Source organism: Meles meles, chromosome 2 (assembly GCF_922984935.1).
Source record: "Meles meles chromosome 2, mMelMel3.1 paternal haplotype, whole genome shotgun sequence".
Lineage (NCBI taxonomy): Eukaryota > Metazoa > Chordata > Mammalia > Carnivora > Mustelidae > Meles > Meles meles.
The window spans coordinates 144,179,623-144,198,619 of NC_060067.1; the positions used below are offsets into that span (position 1 = coordinate 144,179,623).

An 18,997-nucleotide genomic window follows, 5' to 3' on the forward strand; every position below is an offset into this window, starting at 1 on the left:
ATGTTAAGTACTATGTGGGTAGTTGCAATTGGGAGATGATATCTCTTCTTTAATTAAAATATAAGCAAGAAAATGTTATTCTTCGCAAATAAAGTGTTAGACATTTTTTTTGCTTTGGCATTTATTGTGAAGAATAAATGATCTTCTTTTATAAGAGACATTTATTAACAAAAAACTAATACCTGGAGTTCTAGAAGTAGCTGCAGGTTATAGAGGTATAGTTAGAGAAGCAGCTATTACAGTTGTAGCAGTAGCTACCACTCAGGAAGATTTATTTTTTTAATAAATATTCATTCGGAACCTACGAGGTACTTGGGTATATTCATGAGTAAAAGAGGGAAAAGATGTCTGCCCTCTTGGAGCTTATATTCTAGTGAGAGGAGATAGAAAAGAAGTGCATGTAATAAGTAAATTATATAGTGTTTTAGAAGGTGGTAAGTACTAAGAAAAGATAAAAATCTAATAGAGAAAAATATTAAGATAACCAGGAGAAATGTAGTGGGATTTTTACCCTAAGGAAAATGGAGAATTTTTTGAGGGTTTTGAGATAGGAGTTACAATTGACTTGTTTTTAAAAGTAACAGTTGGGATTCTGCATGGAGACTATGCTCTCTAGAGAGAAGGAGAAAAAACCAGTGTTTTAGTTATATACTGCTATGTAACATATTACCTTGAAGCTGAGCCATATTTAGTTATGGCTAAAACCATAACTGTTTTAATCTTGTTACCATGATTCCATGAATTTGGTTTGGGCAGGGCACAGTGGGGATAATTCATCCCTGCTCTAAATGATGTTTGCTGGGGTCTGAAATGGCTTTTCTACTCCTATATTTTCTGCCTAGCTAGAATGGTTCCAATAGTTGAGGCTGACTGACTTGAAGTGGCTCAGCTGGTGTTCTATGTCTGGGGTCTTGATATCTGGTCTCAGCTGAAATTCCTTGGTGTTCCTGCATTAGTTTGGTGGGCCTCTATCTTTTCATGTAGCCTCTTTACATGTTCTCTCCAATAAGGGAGTCAGCTTGCTTATAGCGGGGTTCAGGGATTCTGAGAAATGCACAGGCTGCAGGACCTTTGTAAAGATTGGGCACAGAACTGGCCCACTGCCACATTCTGTTGGTTAAGGTGAGTGTTGGCCCAGCCCACACTCAAGAGGGTGAATACCAGGAGGCATGGGCCAACAGGATCATTAATGTAACAGTCTAACACAACCAGTTGGGAGGATATTACAACAATCTAAGAAAGAATGCATTTAGGGATGGACTAAGGTGGTAGCTGGCAGCTGTAGAGCTGGTGAGCAGTAGTCAGATTCTGGGTCTATTTTGATGGTAGAGAGAACAGGATTTAAAATACTAGTTGTGGATATGTGAAAGATGGAACATTATCAAGAAAGACTATAAGGTGCAGTTGGATAGATTGAAGGTGAAACATTTTCAGGTGAAATAAATTTAGTTTTCAACATGTTTGAGATATCGTTTGGACATAGAAGATTAGAATAGGTACTTAAAAATAAGTCTGATTTTTGTTGTTGATATCATAGTATTTTAAAAGTTAAACATAAATGAGATCACTGAGGGAATAAATGTTGATAGGAAAGATAAGTCCTAAGTCCCTCCTACTTAAGAAATCAGGGAGAAAAAGAAGTGAAGGAAATTAAGAAGAAACAACCAGTGAGGTAGTAGATGAAAAACTGAAGAGTATGATGTCTGTTAGCAAAGTGAAAGTAGTTACTGCGTTCTTGGGAATGATCTTTTGCTGCTGCTGTGTCAAGTGCTATTACAACTGACAACTCACTGAGCATTGGAGTTAGCAAGATGGAGGGTTTGGTGACCATTGGATTAAGCAAGATGGAACATTGTTGTTGTAATGCAGTGAATGCCTCATTAGAGAGAATGAAAGTCAAACGGAGAAAATAGGCTCCTTGTTGAACTACATGTTAAAGATTGTTGAACTATTCTTACGTATGGGAGGGATAACATGTTTTTTAGCAAGTAGGAACGGTTTGAGGTAGAAATCTTAGAATTACTGTCCAAAGAAATGGCAATCTATAAAGGCAAAGAAGCCCAAAGCATTGTCCCAGGTTCAACAGATTGCAAATAGTTTAGTGTTTAGAGTATAAAATGTGATGGCAAGAGTAGCAGAAGATAAAGTTGGAAATGAATAGTCATCTGATAAATAGTCACTGACCACCTACTATTTGCCAGGCATTATTATGAGCCCAGGCATTGTTATAGGTGCTAGACTCCCAAGTGTTAAAGAAGACAAATTCCCTGCCTTAAGTTTACATTCTGGCAGACTTCTTTTATTGAAGAGTCTTTTTTATCCTAAGGATTTTGGATTTTGTCTTGGAGGCCAATGGCTTTCAACCTCCTATTGCTATCCATTGGTATGTTATATTCATTTTGGTGGGTTTTTCTCAGATAATTTGTTATCATTTATTATTTTTATTATTCTCATCATTTTATCGAAGTATCTATTTTGGTTATATGTATACTAACACAGTATATTATATAGATTATGTAATTTACTTTCACCTTTTAGAACATGCCATATATTTCACAATTTAAAATAGTAGGATGGTATGATGTGGCCAATAGGTGATGGGGATTACGGAATACGCTTGTGATGAGGGGAGAGTCATGTGGGTGATGTTGAATTGGGAGTGTTGAATTGCTGCATTGTACACCTGAAACTAATATAACACTGTGTGTTAACTAGCTAAAATTAAAATAAAAACTTAAAAAAAAAATAGTAGATGGCTGTTAGGACTGAATGTGCCCTTTAAAAATTGGTTCTAAATTTTTTTTGTTCTTACTTTTCTTCTGTTTCTGTGTAAGATGTAGAAAATACACCATCATCATTCAGTCCATTAACACCAGCATCAGTGGAAGAATCTGAAAGCACATCATCTACACGAAGGAGGGACTCAGGCATTGGGGAAGAAACTGCTGCCGGCTTGGGAAACAGTGTGGATGTAGCTCCTCCAAGTGTGCCTACAAGTGTCAGTGCAGGTCCAGATGCAATCAGTGAGGCACTGTGTACTCTTTCTTTAGAAGTCAATAAATCTCAGGAAACCAAAAATGACGGAGGAAATGAGTTGGATAACAAGGCTGCACCATCAGTTCCAGTTTCAAAAAATGTCAATGTAAAGGACATTCTTCGAAGTTTGGTTAATATACCAGCAGATGGAGTCACAGTGGATCCTGCCCTTCTGCCACCAGCCTGCCTTGGAGCTCTCGGTGATCTGTCTGTTGAACAACCTGTGCAGTTCAGATCTTTTGATAGGTACTGTAATAGTCTTTTGTTTTGGTCTGCTTATATTTACATATATATATTTATAAATTACAAATATTTGAAGGGTAAACAGGAATTTAACTCTGTTAAATTTTGTAGCTTCATCTTTAGAAAGGTATGTTTTGATCTATTTTATAAAAATTCAAAGGGTATTTTTGTTGTATAAAAGGTTTGTAGGTAGGCAACAAAGTACTAAAGTTTTTACCAATAAGATGATTTAAAAATAATTTTTTAAAAAGATTTTATTTATTTATTTGACAGAGATCACAAGTAGGCAGAGAGGAGGCAGAGAGAGAGAGAGGAGGAAGCAGGCTCCCTACGGAGCAGAGAGCCCAATGTGGGGCTCCATCCCAGGACCCGGGATCACGACCTGAGCTGAAGGCAGAGGCTTTAAGCTGCTGAGCCACCCAGGCGCCCCAATTTAAAAATAATTTTAATATTACATTTGCAAGTTATATGGTACATAATTTTGTTTGTTAAAAGTTAGAAATCACCTCTAATTTACAAATGGCTGTCTTTCACTCTTTTGCTGCCAGTACGGTTCCTGCCTTTGCGGGGTGGGGAGTGGGCATCTGTGGATTCCAGTAGACTTAGGAATCCAACAAGGTATTCAGACTGTGACAGCCTGAGAAAGCAGACTATAGATTCTTTTTTCTTTTTTAAAGATTTAATTTTTTGACAGGCAGAGATCACAAGTAGGCAGAGAGGCAGGCAGATAGAGAGGTGGAAGCAGGCTCCCTGATGTGGGGCTCGATCCCAGGACCCTGGTATCGTGACCCAAGCCGAAGGCAGAGGCTTTAAGCCACTGAGCCACCCAGGTGCCCCCAGACTATAGATTCTTGACTTTATTGGTTCTGCTGTCTAATAAACCTTTTGCTAATGTGTCTGAAAATTTTTTTATTTTATTAAACTTTCTGAAATTCTACCTAAAAGACATATATATATATATACATATATATATAGAGAGAGAGTTATTAAACATATTCTTTTTCAGACATCATTATTTTATTGTTTTTTAAGATTTTTAAATTATTTATTTATTTATTTTGACAGAGAGAGATCACAAGTAAGCAGAGAGGCAGGCAGAGGGCGGGGGGAAGCAGGCTACCCACTGAACAAAGAGCCCAATGTGGGGCTCGATCCCAGGACCCTGAGACCATGACCTGAGCCGAAGGCAGAGGCTTTAACCCACTGAGCCACCCGGGCGCCCCCAGACATCATTATTTTTATCTGGATATATAAACTCTAACTTATGGAGAAGTTAACTTCATTTGCCAGTTAAAAGAACTTTTTATTTTTCTGGAGTCATTTGAAAGGAAGTTTATCAACTTCCTAATAGTCCACCCCCTTTGAGTATTTTATTGTATGTTTTCTACATGACCACAATACATTAGTCAAAATAAGGAAATTTAATACTGATATAACACTACCTTCTAATCTTCGAACACCTTTTAAGTTTCACTAGTTGTCTTAATAATACCCTTTTTAGTAGAAGGATTCAGGTCAGAATTATGTGTTATATTTTGTTGTGTCTCTTTATTCTCCTTTAATTTGGAAGACCAGTTCTTTAGTCTTTCCTTGAATTTAATGATCTTGACATTAGAAGATGATGGCCCACCTGTTTTGTAGAATGTCCCTCATACTTGTCTCTTATTTCTTTAGGATTATATTCAAGTTAATACATTTTTATCAGGAGAATTGCAGAAGTGGCTCTTTTTCCTCTCGTTGCATTCCAACATGGTTTTATTTTTTATTTTTTTACTGATGATGTTCATTCTAATCATTTATTGAAGTGGTATTTTCTAGGTTTCTCCACTGTTAAAGTTTTATTTCTTGTAAAGAGAAACTGTGAAACCCTATCATCCTGATCAAATGAATTCACTTCAGTTTTGTGGCTTTTTGGTGTCCTATTTCATTCAGGAGGTTATAATTTATTGTTGTGATTGTTATGCTTTATGTTATAATCAGATTGTCTCTGATTTGGCCAGTAAGATTCCTTTGAGTTCACTTCTGTTTTCTTCTGACGTATACATCATAATTTCCTTCTGTTGTTTCTTTGTGTTTCCTCTTCTCTTTATTTCCCAGATCCTAGTTTTCTACTTCATACTTGCTGTGGGTTGGAACATTAGGTATCCAAGCTGGTAAAAATTGTTTATAGTGATTAAGATGCTCTGAAACAATACAGAGAATATATAATTTTAATGGAGAGTATTTTTGCTGTCCTTCCTTGTCATCTTGTTCCTTCTACCTCTCTTTAAAAATGAGGTCAGTGTCCTGGAGTGATGAGATCGATAGTCTAAATTCTGGGTAAATAGCATACTGGTATATTTATATTGTGACATTACCTAGTGGCTGCTAGGTATAGTGGCTGCTAACTTCTCCTGTCTTTTTCTTTTTCTTTTTCTTTTTTTTTTAAGATTTTATTTATTTATTTGACAGAGATCACAGGTAGGCGGAGAAGCAGGCAGAGAGAGAGGAGGAAGCAGGCTCCCCACTGAGCAGAGAGCCCGATGTGGGGCTCCATCCCAGGACCCTGGGCTCATGACCTGAGCCAAAGGCAGAGGCTTTAACCCACTGAGCCACCCAGGCGCCCCTCCTGTCTTTTTCTTTTTACAATCGTCTTTATAACATAGGAGTTAAATTATTCTAGAAGTCAGACAAAACTGAATTTGATTTCTGGCTCTATCACTTATTAGTGAATTTGGACTAGTTACCCACTGAGCTTCGGCTTCCTTATCCTTAAATTACATGATACTACAAAGCTAAAGACAAAAGACCAAAAAAGCAGAACAGTGTGTTGATGGAAGATGATATTAAAGATATATTAATCTAAAACACTTAACAGGAAGAAATCACTCAATAAATGTGAACTTAGCAATCCCACCTAATAAGACATTTAGTTATTGATGCTTTCTATTGTGTGTATATGTGTATGTATAGACACTGAATATTTAGAATACATATTACAGATAAAAGGATTATATTCCGTGTGCGTGTATAAAATGTTAACAAATAAATGATGAAATCTGCTAGAAAGATTAACAGATAACAGGAACAAGTAGTTCATAAGATATATACTGTTAATATGCAAATGTAAAGACAGTCTGTATCACTGATAATGAAGGAAATAAAAATTTAAAGAAGCATGAGATAATGTCATTTGATTAAAATAGCAGAGGTTTAAAAGATGATACCTAGAGTTACGGAGGGCGTGAAAAAACACTTTTATATTGCAGAGAGGGCATATTAATACATTTTATTTGAGGGAAAATTGGCAGTATTAATTAAAATTTAAAATATGTGAACTTAATTACTACTAGAAATTAAATCAGAAGATATACGCAGGTATAAAATATTTTCTGGGGCGCCTGGGTGGCTCAGTGGGTTAAGCCGCTGCCTTCGGCTCGGGTCGTGATCTCGGGGTCCTGGGATCGAGTCCCGCATCGGGCTCTCTGCTCAGCATGGAGCCTGCTTCCCTCTCTCTCTCTGCCTGCCTCTCTATCTACTTGTGATCTCTCTCTGTCAAATAAATACATAAAATCTTTAAAATATTTTCTGCTGGAGAAATTTCATAGTTAAGCTAATACTGTTAAGCTTTTACTTTGTGAAGGTCTAGTCTAAAAGTGTTTTTTAGGTAGGTAGATTGAAAGGTAGATACTACTTTTTATTCTTACTTTACAGATGAAGAAACTGAGGCACAGAGAAATTAAGTAGGTAGTTAAGCTATTATGCTAATAAATGGTGGAAGATTTGAAGCATGGATGACTGATTCTAGACCTTGTCATTTCACTGTTACACAAACATAGTTGCCAACCGATGAAGGATTGGTTTCATGTGTTATTTTCTGTACATGTATTAAATAGTGTACAACCATTAAGGTGAGAAAAGCAGAACACTATTTGTTGATGTAAAATGATATTGTAGATATATTATGAAATGAAAATGTAGTGTAAATGAAAAAGTAGTATACAAAATAGCTTAGAATTTATGATCTTTTTTTAAGAAATGGATATATCTGTTCACATATATCTAAAAATGTATGTTTAAAACTGTTCATAGCAAAGACTACATTTTGAGGGTGGGAAGAGGTATAAATAACTAGTTTTTAAAATATTCTTTATTTTCATTATTTAAATTTGTATTAATTTTAGGTTGAGTAGTCAAATACTTAAGTGAGGGTAGATTATTAATTAATACATCTTTCTAATCTAGTGAAAGAGAGTTTCCTTATAAATGTCCCAAATTTGAAAAATTTAGAGCATTTATTCTTTCAAAAATGTGTAGAAATTAAATCTGTGCCTTAGTGATCCCTTCAGTGAGTGAGTTTTGAACTTATTTAGGGAAACTGTGCTTCAGTAATACATATTAAAGGGTTTGTTGAAATAGAATACAAAGGGCAATTTTTGTGATAGTATTTTTAAGGGTGTTATTTGGAATATACTGTCTGGTATGCACTTAACCTGTTGTCTGATGGCAAGTGAAGTGCTCTGTTTTAACCCCCCTCTTTTTCTTAGCAAGAGATACCTTTTGAAAAACTATTTTCATGCAGGCTTAGGCCAGTGGAATATCTTTGGGAATTTCAAAGCATCCCTCTGATCATGTATTTATCTCTGGAATGCTGTGTCAGAAATCACAACTCTCCTCATATCTTAAGAATTATCAACTTCCAAGCAATAGCTGGAAAGTTTAGAGTAACACCTACATGAGTGGAACCTTGCTGAAAGGCTGCCAGGTTGTGGGCCTTTGTGGATGGCAAGGTGTTTGTGTTCATTCCCATGCCAAAGTTCTTTCTCTTATCTAATTTGAAGATCCTCTCTGGTGATTAGTGGATGCCAGGGATTTATCTTGATAAAGTTCAAGGGCTTGTTTGGCTTTTCAGTTAGATCCTTAGGGAGTAAAGTGCTAGGCTTAAAATGCTCTTTTCTCCTTTAGTGAACGATTTGCATGTTAAATAGCATTTATGTGGAAGTTTATGATATTTGAAACTGATATGGTTCTGAAATGGAACTTCTGAGCCTTAGTGATCTGGAAGATACTGTTGCTCTTTGTTGTGACTAAATAAAAGGAAACTTTCACAGAAGTCTCCGTTGTTCATAGTTCTAAAAAAGTCAGCAGTGTGTACACTTTCTATATGTGGAATGTTAGGAAATGACTTCTTTGTCATCTATAATATGGGGATGATAATATGTAGTTCTTAATTCATGAGTTGTTATAAATAATTCATATGTATTTTAAGTGTAGTGCCTTACAGATAGTAATCATTCATTAAAGTCAGTGAGTTTGTAAAGAAAATTATAATATGTGGGACTCCTGGGTGGCTCAGTTGGATAAACATCCAACCCTTGATTTTGCCCCAGGTCATGATCTCAGGGTCTTGAGATTGAGCTCTGGGTAGGGCTTTTTGCTCAGTGGGGAGTCTGCGTGTCTCCCTCCCCCTCTGTCCTTCCCTCCCATGCATGTTTTTTCTTTCTCTCTCTCTTTCTCTCCCCCTCCAAAATAAATGTTTAAATCTTTAAAAAAATAAAAAAACCTATAATATGTAAAATTTTATACTTTAATATTTTGTTTTTAATTGACAGTTTGGAAAGTTAGCTTTAAAACTAAAAGACATATCTGTCTTACAAATTCTTTATGCCAAAAAGTTTAAAGTGCTTTTTAAAAAAAAGTTGATAGCAGGGATGCCTGGGTGGCTCAGTGGGTTAAAGCCTCTGCCATCAGCTCAGGTCATGATCTCACGGTCCTGGGATCAAGCACCACATCGGGCTCTCTGCTGAGTGGGGAGCCTGCTTCCTCCTCTCTCTCTCTCTCTCTGCCTGCCTCTCTGCCTATTTGTGGTCTCTGTCTGTCAAATAAAGAAATAAAATCTTTAAAAAAGAAGTTGATAGCAGATACTAAAAAATTTAGTTATTTGCTTCTTAAATATTGACAAGGAATTCATTTAGTCTCTTAATTAGAAACTTAAGCTGTATCCTGAGAACAAAGCCAGAAATATCCCTAGCATACTGCTTGGCATATAGGATCTCAAACTTGTTCCAAATGTATGTTGCATTTTCTTTGTGTTTCCAAAGCATTTTAGAAAAATATGAAATGTTAGTCCTTTCATGATCATTCTTGAGTAGTGGTAAAGATAAATTTCAGCAATTTTTTTAAACTATAGGACATGCTTTATTAGCTTAAATTTACACTTACATACATGATACATATGATAGCTTAAATATCACCTTTATTGAAAACTTTAGTCTTTTACATGGAAACCCTATGATAATCAAAACAGTAAGGAAAGGAAAATATCCTGAAATCTGCCTGTTGCTTTTTCTTTAAATTGGATCATTATGACTTTGAATTTTCTTTGTTTTTATGTGGTCCAAAGCTGAAGCATTATTATTTTGCTTCCTCAGAAATGACCTGAATCAGGGGCGCCTGGGTGGCTCAGTCATTAAGACTCTGCCTTCGGCCCAGGTCATGATCCCAGAGTCCCGCATTAGGCTCCTTCCTCAGTGGGGAGCCTGCTCCTCTCTCTCCCTCTGCCTGCCACTCTTCTGCTTGTGCTCTCTGTCTGTCTGTCAAATAAATAAATAAAATCTTAAAAAAAAAAGAAATGACTTGAATCAGCAAAGAATTTGGAAATTGATTAATTTTCTTTATTATATATTAATAATTGTTAATTATTTATAATTATAAATAATATTTATTTGTAATTTATAATTATTAATAATAAGTAGCCAAAGAATTGAGAACATTCTCCATTTGTGAGCATATGTATTTTTTATTTTAGTAATACACGCATAATTTTATATCTTGGAAATCTTTATTATTATTGCTTGTAGGTGATTATACTATGGAATTGTGTTTAAATGTTAAAATGATTGTGGTAATGGTTCCACAACTCTGGGAATATACTAAAAACCATTGGTCACTTAAGTTTTGTGATATGTGAATTATATCTCAATGAACCTTAAGAAAAAGGTCAGTATGAGAAAATAGTCCAAATAGAAGGCTCTTGTTTAAACAAACCTGGAAATATAGGGCATTTACTTTGGCAAATTACTTTACGTATCTGAATTTTACTATTTTAACTTTTAAAGTGGAAGTAATATGTATGTATGTTAGGATTGGAGAATTAAGTAGTAATTTTAGGCATATCATCAGTTTAAATCATAGCTATTAATTTATAAATTTATATAATAGGATCATGGGGAAACACGAAGAATAATACATTATGAACTATGACTTGGAGATTCTAGGAGGCTTACCTATAAGCGAGGTTTTGAAAGGTGAGACAGAAGATGTTACTGGCACGCAGGGCTAAGAGGAAGGCATCTAGGCTGAGGAATAGCATATGCAAGTGGTCGGAGTTATGAAATGACATACATACATGCTCAGGAACTGTAAGAGCATATTGGAGAAGTGTGTGAGGAATGCTGGATTAAATGTAAATTCATGTAGGTAGCCACACTTCAGATGTGTTAGGAATGAGAATAAGAGAAAGATCTTAGAAAATAAATATTTGCTGCATTGTAATAAAGAAAAAGTATACATGATTGATAGCATTATTAATGGTAGTAGCTTTAAGGGTTAGAAATGAGATAAGTTTTTGTTACTTTTAATTAACCATGTTGTCTTGGACAAATAGAGATTGTGCATGTTAAGGAACACCTGTAGTAAGTTTTTTCTGTTACCAGTTTTCCAATGTTTTATTATGAAAATGTTCAGACAGAAATTGAAAGAATTGTACAGTGAACACCCACAGACCCCATCACTGAGATACTGCAATTAACCTTTAACTCTATTCACTTCATCATAGTATTCTTCATATATCCATCCCTCTATCAGTTTTATTTTTTATGTGTTTCAACAGACATCAGTTCACTTCATAAACATTTCAGCATGCAGATCTTTAGAGATCAGTACAGTTTTTTTAAGGTACATGCATTCAAAGACACAGACCTTATGTGTACCATTTGATGAATTTTGACAACTTTGTACACCTGTGTGTATCCCAAATCCTTAGTCAAGACATCATCAATCTTGAGAGTTCCCACGTGCCTTCCCTACTACAGGCAACTATTCTTCTGATTTTTTTTCCTAGGGTACATTAGTTTTGTCTTTTATAGAACTTCATGTAAAAGGAAATACAAAGTTTGTGTTCTTCTGTATAAGATTTCCTTCACTCAGTATAATGCTTTTAAGAATTCCCTTGTGTTTATCAGTAGTTTCTTTTAGTTGCTGAGTATTGTTTCATTGTATAAGCATATCACTTATTCATTTTTCTTTTGAAAGGATTCTGAGCTGTTTCTAGTTTTTGACTATTAGATAAGTCCTCTTGAACATTATTGTATACATTTTTTGTGGGCATAAGTTGTCTTGAGGAAATTTCCAGGAGAGGGTTTGTACATAGGTTAGTTTTATGTCTTAAATTGCAGTTATGGAAAAAACAACTTCAGTTTTCTAAATACTATCTTCTGTTGTTCATTTCAGTGCTTTTAATGATCATATCAGTGAACTAGTCTTACTAGTTCTTCCTTTTGTGAACAAATGTGAAAGGAAATTCTGCATAGCACTCCTCCCTCCAAAATAGGTTGCTAGGGTGTGTACCTGGAGATTTTCTTAAATAATAGATTTATGAATTTCTGCCTTGAGTAGGAAATGCTTCCTTGAGTAGGAAATATAAAATTACATTTTATATTATTTTGAGTGTACTGCTAGTGCTCACACACACACGTGGTCACGCGCACACCCACATGGTCATATCTATTCCCCCTAAAGTCAATAATCTTCATTTCATATAAGCTACCATGATTTAAGCACACCATTTCGGATTGAGGGCTCAGGTGGCTGTTGCATCTATTTTTTAGTGTATAGTTAACATTGGCAGTCACCCTTATAATGATGTGACACCAGCTACCCCCAAGTACATTGAATAAGCCATGCCTAACACAAGAGAACTTGATTTAATTGGCAACAGTATTTGCCATCACATGATAGGCACTGAAGTAAAACAGAACCTATTTAGCTTTGTATTGTCTTTCTTTGGTATAACAACAAAAACAAAACGTATTTTTAAAGTACTGGAATTACATATTTTCCACTTTCGAATACATTTATTGGGATCAAGTATCTAAGTAACTTTATTTAGAAACTGAATACTTTAAAGCTGTTAAGGGAATACTTGAAGCTTGTGGTTACAATATTGTCAACAAAAGATGTGATTAAATAAATTGAATGTTGAAGACTTTAGGCTTATGTTTAACACCAGGTAATTAAAAGTAAGCACTGCTGTGGGAGTGCATTATATATCAGCTGTCCTCTTTACCTCATTAACTAGGTTTTTGCATGTTTATGGAGCTAACTTCAATTAAAAATGCCTTTTAGTTATGCCTAATAAGGTCTTTTAGTTACTATTTTGGTATAAAGTATTACACTTTAATTGAAATTGGTGTATCATAAATACCTGTGTTTGAATAATAGACAAAATGAACAAATTTGATTATTTGAAATTTTTTGCATCTAGCTTTTATACCTTTGCATTGTTTATTCTATGTAATATTATCAAAAGATAGTCTTTGGGACTTAAAAAGAAATACTTGGTAGATACATGTTAAAAATTGTTTATATCTGCAGGTTTTTTTTTTTTTACCTTGTAAAATTTCTAAGGTTTTATGATTACAAATTAGTGGTGCTTTAAAATCCACGTAGAAATCTGCTTCAATTCTGAGGTTAAGAAAAAGTTAATTACTTTTCCACTTGAGTGCCAAACTCCCTCTTTTATATACCTTTGGTTAAATTTTATTTAAGTTGGATAATTAAAGATCATAAATTTGAAGAATATTATATAGTAATTATAAGTTCAAATGTTGTAATGGATTATTATATTTTCATAGGAGATCGTCTTCATTTTAAAACATTGAAATTTGGATAAATATGAATGCCATTGGAGAGATTTCTTATTGAGAGCATATTCTAAATTATACATCAAAATAGAAATAATTAAACTATAAAAAGAAATTAGTTTCCTACTTTCTGTTTTGAAATTAATGTAATTAGGTTGAGTGACCTTTTGTATTTTAAAATCTGTTTACTTTATTACAGAAGTGTCATCATTGCAACAAAAAAATCAGCAGTCTTACCTTCTACACTTACTGCAAGTCTACCTAACAATGCTGTCAGTGTGGTTTCTTCAGTAGATTCAAGCCAAGCCTCAGATGTAGGAGGAGAATCACCTGGTGAGTGAGTTATATTTGAACAAAAAAGTTTTTAGATTGTATTTCTGCAAAGTTGAGGACTTTTGATAAAGTTAAGATAGTTTGTTCGGCACGTTATATATCATTATGCTTTTGTATTATGCTATTGATTATTTCATAATTTTCCAAATAAATTGAGTAGTATCAAATAAATTACATCAAGTTATTTCAGTATTTTCATCACTTAAACATAATAATTGTTCCTAGTGTTTAGTGATGAGGAAATGTTCACAGTTGGTTAAGTAAAAAAAAATATGTGCAGTACTTTACATATACCATGTAATTGTAGCTATGTGAAGTATATACCTTTTGTACATGGAAAAATCTAGGAAATATACTTTGAAGTTACTTGATTATTTCTATGTGGTTGAACTACTGGCAGTTTTGATTTTTTAAGTTTCCTGGGTTAGTGTCTTTTTCAAAATTTTATCATTAATCTTGTATTATGCTTATATATAATTGTACAGTATTCAGTTTATTGAAAAAAAATTTCTTCCTGGAAACCAAAATCTGTAGTAGTAGTACATGGAGTTTTATGCTATGTTGCCTTTTATTTTATTAAAAAAATATAAAAAAATTTATTTATTTGACAGAGACACAGAGAGGGAGCACAAGCAGGGGGAGTGGGAGAGGGAGAAGCAGGCTTCCCACTGAGCAGGGATCACCATGTGGGGGCTTGATCCCAGGAGCCTGGGATCATGACCCGAGCCAAAGGCAGATGCTTAATGACTGAGCCACCCAGGTGCCCCTTATTTTATCAATAATTTAGAAAAAACAAATAGACCTTACTTTTTAGATCAGTTTTAGGTTACAGAAAAATGGAATGGGAAGTACAGAGTTCCTCAACATCCCAATTCCCGTTATTTCCCATTGCCTATTACTAACATAGTAGTGTGGTATATTGTTATATATTTTTTTATCATTGTTCTAGTGAGAAAATACAAAAGAAAATAAGTGTAGGACTCTACCAGACTTGTCCATTAATTATACTCTGATGCTTTTGTTTTACTTTGGAGGAGAAACAATTTGGTAATCATATTGGACTGGGATGCAAATTTCTGTTCTTTCACCCCCATCCAATACCCTTAAAAAAAATCAGCTGTGATTTTTCTAGAGCTTCTTCAGTTGGGAAAAAGGCAGAAGGTACTTATATTTGTGAAATGGTGGGCCATCTTTTAAACTCAGTGTTAGTGGATTTCTAATAACTTCCCAGAGCAAATAGTAGTAAGTTTAGCAGTTCACAATACACTGAATAAAATATTTTCATCTTATTTTGAATATATTGCCTTTTAATTTCAGTTTATGGGACAAAGTAATTAAAGCAATCCTTTGGTTGCTTTTAAATATATTTTTGAAATTTAAATCATGCAGTCTTCAGAATAGATAAGAAACAAAGCTGAGGGATACATAGGCAATATTGGATGTAAAACAGAATGATAAATTTATTTCTGAAGCATTGTATTTTTTCTAGTATATCCATTATTATATAAACTCACCCTGAAGAACCATATGCAGAATTACAAAATAATTTTCTACTTTGAAGACTATTTGTTTATTGGCAAACCCTCACAAAACACTGTATCCAGCTATAATGTACCCTTTGGCCCCATTGTTTAAATTTTGTTTAATTTCCAGCGGTGATGTTTCTCAGTTCTCAGGCTTTCCCATTTTGTGCTAGAATTGTTAGCTCTTCCCTTCTCCCTAAAACCCCTTAATTAAGAAAAAAATTCCTTGTTATCTCAAATCTTTGTGGTGATAGTCTTTGTTTTTATCATATGTTTTTCATAACTGACTCTTCCTTTTCTCTTTCAGTATTCTCTTGTTGTCCTTATTATATGGTGTCTCCAGTTTATTTCTGTTCCATTCCATTAATTGTTGACATGAACCTTACAACCTTGATAAGGAAAATCTAACTCAATATAGTGTTTTCAGTCATTGTATTTCTCACTCTCCTACAACCCCACTTTACCTACTTTTGTTTAACATACTTGCTGTGTATCCTGTTCTTTTTTACTTGGAATCCAAACCTCACAAGTAGTTATCTCCTCACCACCAATATTTTTATTGTGAGATTTTTGTTTTCTTTTTGGTCGGTCTCTTAATTTATTTGCCATTAATAAAAATAGGTGACATATATTTAAGTTTATTTTCCTCCTTCTGGTTCAAGCAAGAATTGGGAGAAAATGATTTGTGGATGAATTGATAGTTGTAGTCACACACTGAGCTGGGCAGTTTATTTTTATTTTTATTTTTTTTGAAGATTTTATTTATTTGAGAGATAGAGCAGGGGGAGGAGCAGAGGGAGAGGGACAAGCAAAGGCTCAATCTCAGAACCCTGAGAGCATGACCTGAGCTGAAATTAAGAGTCAGATGCTAACTGACTGAGCCATCCAGGCACCCCTGGGCAGTTTATTCCTGCAGATCTGGGTAAATTAGGTATTAGTCTTGGTTTGATTTTGTATTATTTTCTTTGTATGAAGGTATAGTAAATATCTGTCCCTGTGAATCTTAAAACTTAAGTCTTTGTGCCTTGGGATGACTTCAGTTCTGAATTTTATAGTGAGTCAGCAACAAAAAATGAACTACTAAAATCCATTAATAGATTATTGATTAAAAAATACACTTGATAATACATGGTACAATAGCAAAAATGGGAATTTTCTTGGCAGAACCAATGTAAATATAAAACACTAAATAGGACTTTTGTAGCAGAACACTTAAACTACTTAGAAATTTTAGTATCAGAATGGGATTTCTAAATTTTACATGTGGCAGAAAGAGAAACTAGAATTGGGTACAATTGGATCCCAGAAAAAGAATTAGAGCTTGTCAGCTTTATCTGAGGTCAGAGATTCTTCTGTGATAATATTATCACCAACTCAAAAACGAAACAAACTATCAAAAAAGCTGAAGTAGACCCATAAATACAGAAAATAAACTGGTGGTTGCCAGAAGAGAAGGGTATAGGGGGATGGATGAAATGGGTGACGGGAGTGGGAGATACAGGCTTCCATTTATGGAATGAATAAGTGATATAGCATAGGAAATACATAGTCATTGGTATTGTAATTGCATTGTATGGTGACAGGTAGTAATTACACTGTGGTGAGCATGACATAATATATAGAATTATGGAATCACTATGTTGTGCACCTGAAACTAACATGGTGTGTCAACGGTACTTTAAAAAGTCACCCAAATCTGTAACATTGCAAAAAAATTGAAGATTTGTACATTTACGTTTTAAACTGTGCATTACTGAAACTGTGCTTATTATACAAATTTTGATTATTATACAAATTTCACATTTCAGTTTGGATAATATTCCTTAGCTTCTGTAACATTTTATTAGCAAAAAAGGGTAGTCTATTACTATCAATAGCAAGTCTTTCTTAGTAACTTATAAAAGATATTTATCAGAGAACAAGATATACCCTTGGTATATGCATATTTTAAAAGAAAGCTAAAAGAGAAAACAGTTTTAGTAAATATATCAAAATCTGGAAATTTTAAAGTTACTCATCAGTATAGGTTTAATTGCCCAGAATACAGTATGTGTTAAGATGTCATTACTCTTTTTTCAGGTGTGCTAACATGTTTTTTCTATCATGATGTAAAGCATAAGTGATTAAAACAAAACTGAAACTAATCCACTAAAGGAACCAAATAGACTGTCTTTCAGTAATTTATATGCTGGGTGTTTGCCAGTTTGTAAAATACAATAATTATACTTCTGTTTGGAATATTAGGCTCTCATCTGTTTATCAGAGCCATGTGTATTATTAGTTAGCACATTTATTTTTAACATTGAAAAAAAAATGTTTGATTCTTTGCTTATATGAAATTTGACCCAAGGAGCTTATGTTTGCTCAATCAGTTTTTTATTTAGTAAAAAGTTTTTACTGGGCACAAAGCCTCTTGTGACTGGTCCGGAATCAGTGAGGAGGTTTCAGGGTGAAAGGGAGAGGTAGAGAAATTTTAAAAATCCAGTGTTTAGGTATTATATATTGGCACTTGTTTTAATGATACTTTATTGCAAAGGACATTATTTATTTAGACCCTTAGGGACTTTGTATAAACAGTTGGCTATTCCCTGGGTAGATAGGAGACAGATGATGTATTTGCATTTTCCTTTTTGTTCTTTTGAATGTCCGGAAAACTGTCAGCTTGAAGGAGCCAGTTTTATCAGTGCAAGGATAAGGAAAAGATAAGTCAGTATCATTCCACATGTTCAAAGTAGCTTCTGCATTTACATATGTGTGATTGTGTATTAAAAATATTTAATGTTAATTTAAAGCAATAAATTAGTCATAGATTTATTATTTTATCTGAGTTGAAAAATGCAGAATATTTGGAAACTACATTTTTTCCATGGCAGAAATGGAGAATGACCCCTGTGAAATTACCGATATTCTAGTTTATTTTTTTGTGTGGTGTTTTCCTCCAATAATTATTGCTTGTTGATTTCTTCTAAAGATTTTTAAAAAATTTTAGTGTACTATTAGTTTCAGGTATACAATATAGTGATTCCATTCAATACCCAGTGCTCGTCCCAACAAAGGTACCCCTTAATCCCCATCACGTATTTCACCCATCCGCCTGGACCTTTTTATCTTTGTTGGTAACATGTTCTCTTATTATTGAAAAAGACCGTTTATAGAATTCCTTTCTGCTGTAGTCTCTTTTAGGTTTGAAAATTGGCAACACTTCTAGAGTAGTGTCAGGAAGGCTTTCTTTGTTACTGTTTTATTTAGAGCCACTATTGCTCCTTGTCTTCTTCAGACTTTGGATATGTATTTCAGTTTGTTAAAATTAGAGTCAGCACATTAAAAGCTATTTTTGTTTTGTAACTACTACCTAAAGCCTCATACAAATATTTTCTTGAGATTTATTACTTATGTCTTACTTTTAAATAAATGGGACTTCATACTTTCCTTTTTTTTAGGTTCAGAGAAGTTTGAGAAAAACTACCAGTAGTCCTTTGAGAAACAGTATCTGTTATATTCTAAATAAAGGTGGTCTTTAAAAACTACCACCAATTAAAAGAAATAAAGCTCAGAAATAGTTAATTAATCACTAATAATAAAAGTCAGTGGCCAATTACGGCTTAGTAATCATATTGCTGTCAAGGATTTAGAGAATTGGAGGTGTCATTAACTGACTGTAATAAAGATATTTGGTGTCTGAAGTACTTCATTGAGTATTGTGTAGAAATAGAAGGATGAACCTGAGTCTCAGAAATTCCAGATACTGAACAGAAAGATTCTTTTCAACATTACCTTGTTTTGCTTTCTAGTTTGAAATTTTAACAGGAAGAAAAATGAGAAAATGGAAGACTTTGATTGTGAAGTGGGAATTCATATATGTACTTTAAAGATTGTGATTATAAAGAAATGTGTACTTTAACTTCACTTTTAATACTATGCATTAGGATAGATTCCATGCAGTTTCTTAGGGTTTTTGTG

At 34.0% G+C, this 18,997-nt stretch overlaps 1 protein-coding gene across 7 annotated transcripts in view; it reads left to right on the forward strand.

Annotated features, from left to right (window-relative positions):
• Positions 1–18,997, forward strand: part of LRBA (LPS responsive beige-like anchor protein) — a 759,801-nt gene that overhangs the window by 208,879 nt on the left and 531,925 nt on the right. For all 7 annotated transcript variants that reach the window (XM_045989499.1, XM_045989508.1, XM_045989525.1 and 4 more), the window contains exons 30-31: positions 2,835–3,282; positions 13,381–13,514. In XM_045989499.1, coding sequence (XP_045845455.1) covers positions 2,835–3,282; positions 13,381–13,514 — 582 coding nt within the window. The remainder of the gene's footprint in view (positions 1–2,834; positions 3,283–13,380; positions 13,515–18,997) is intronic.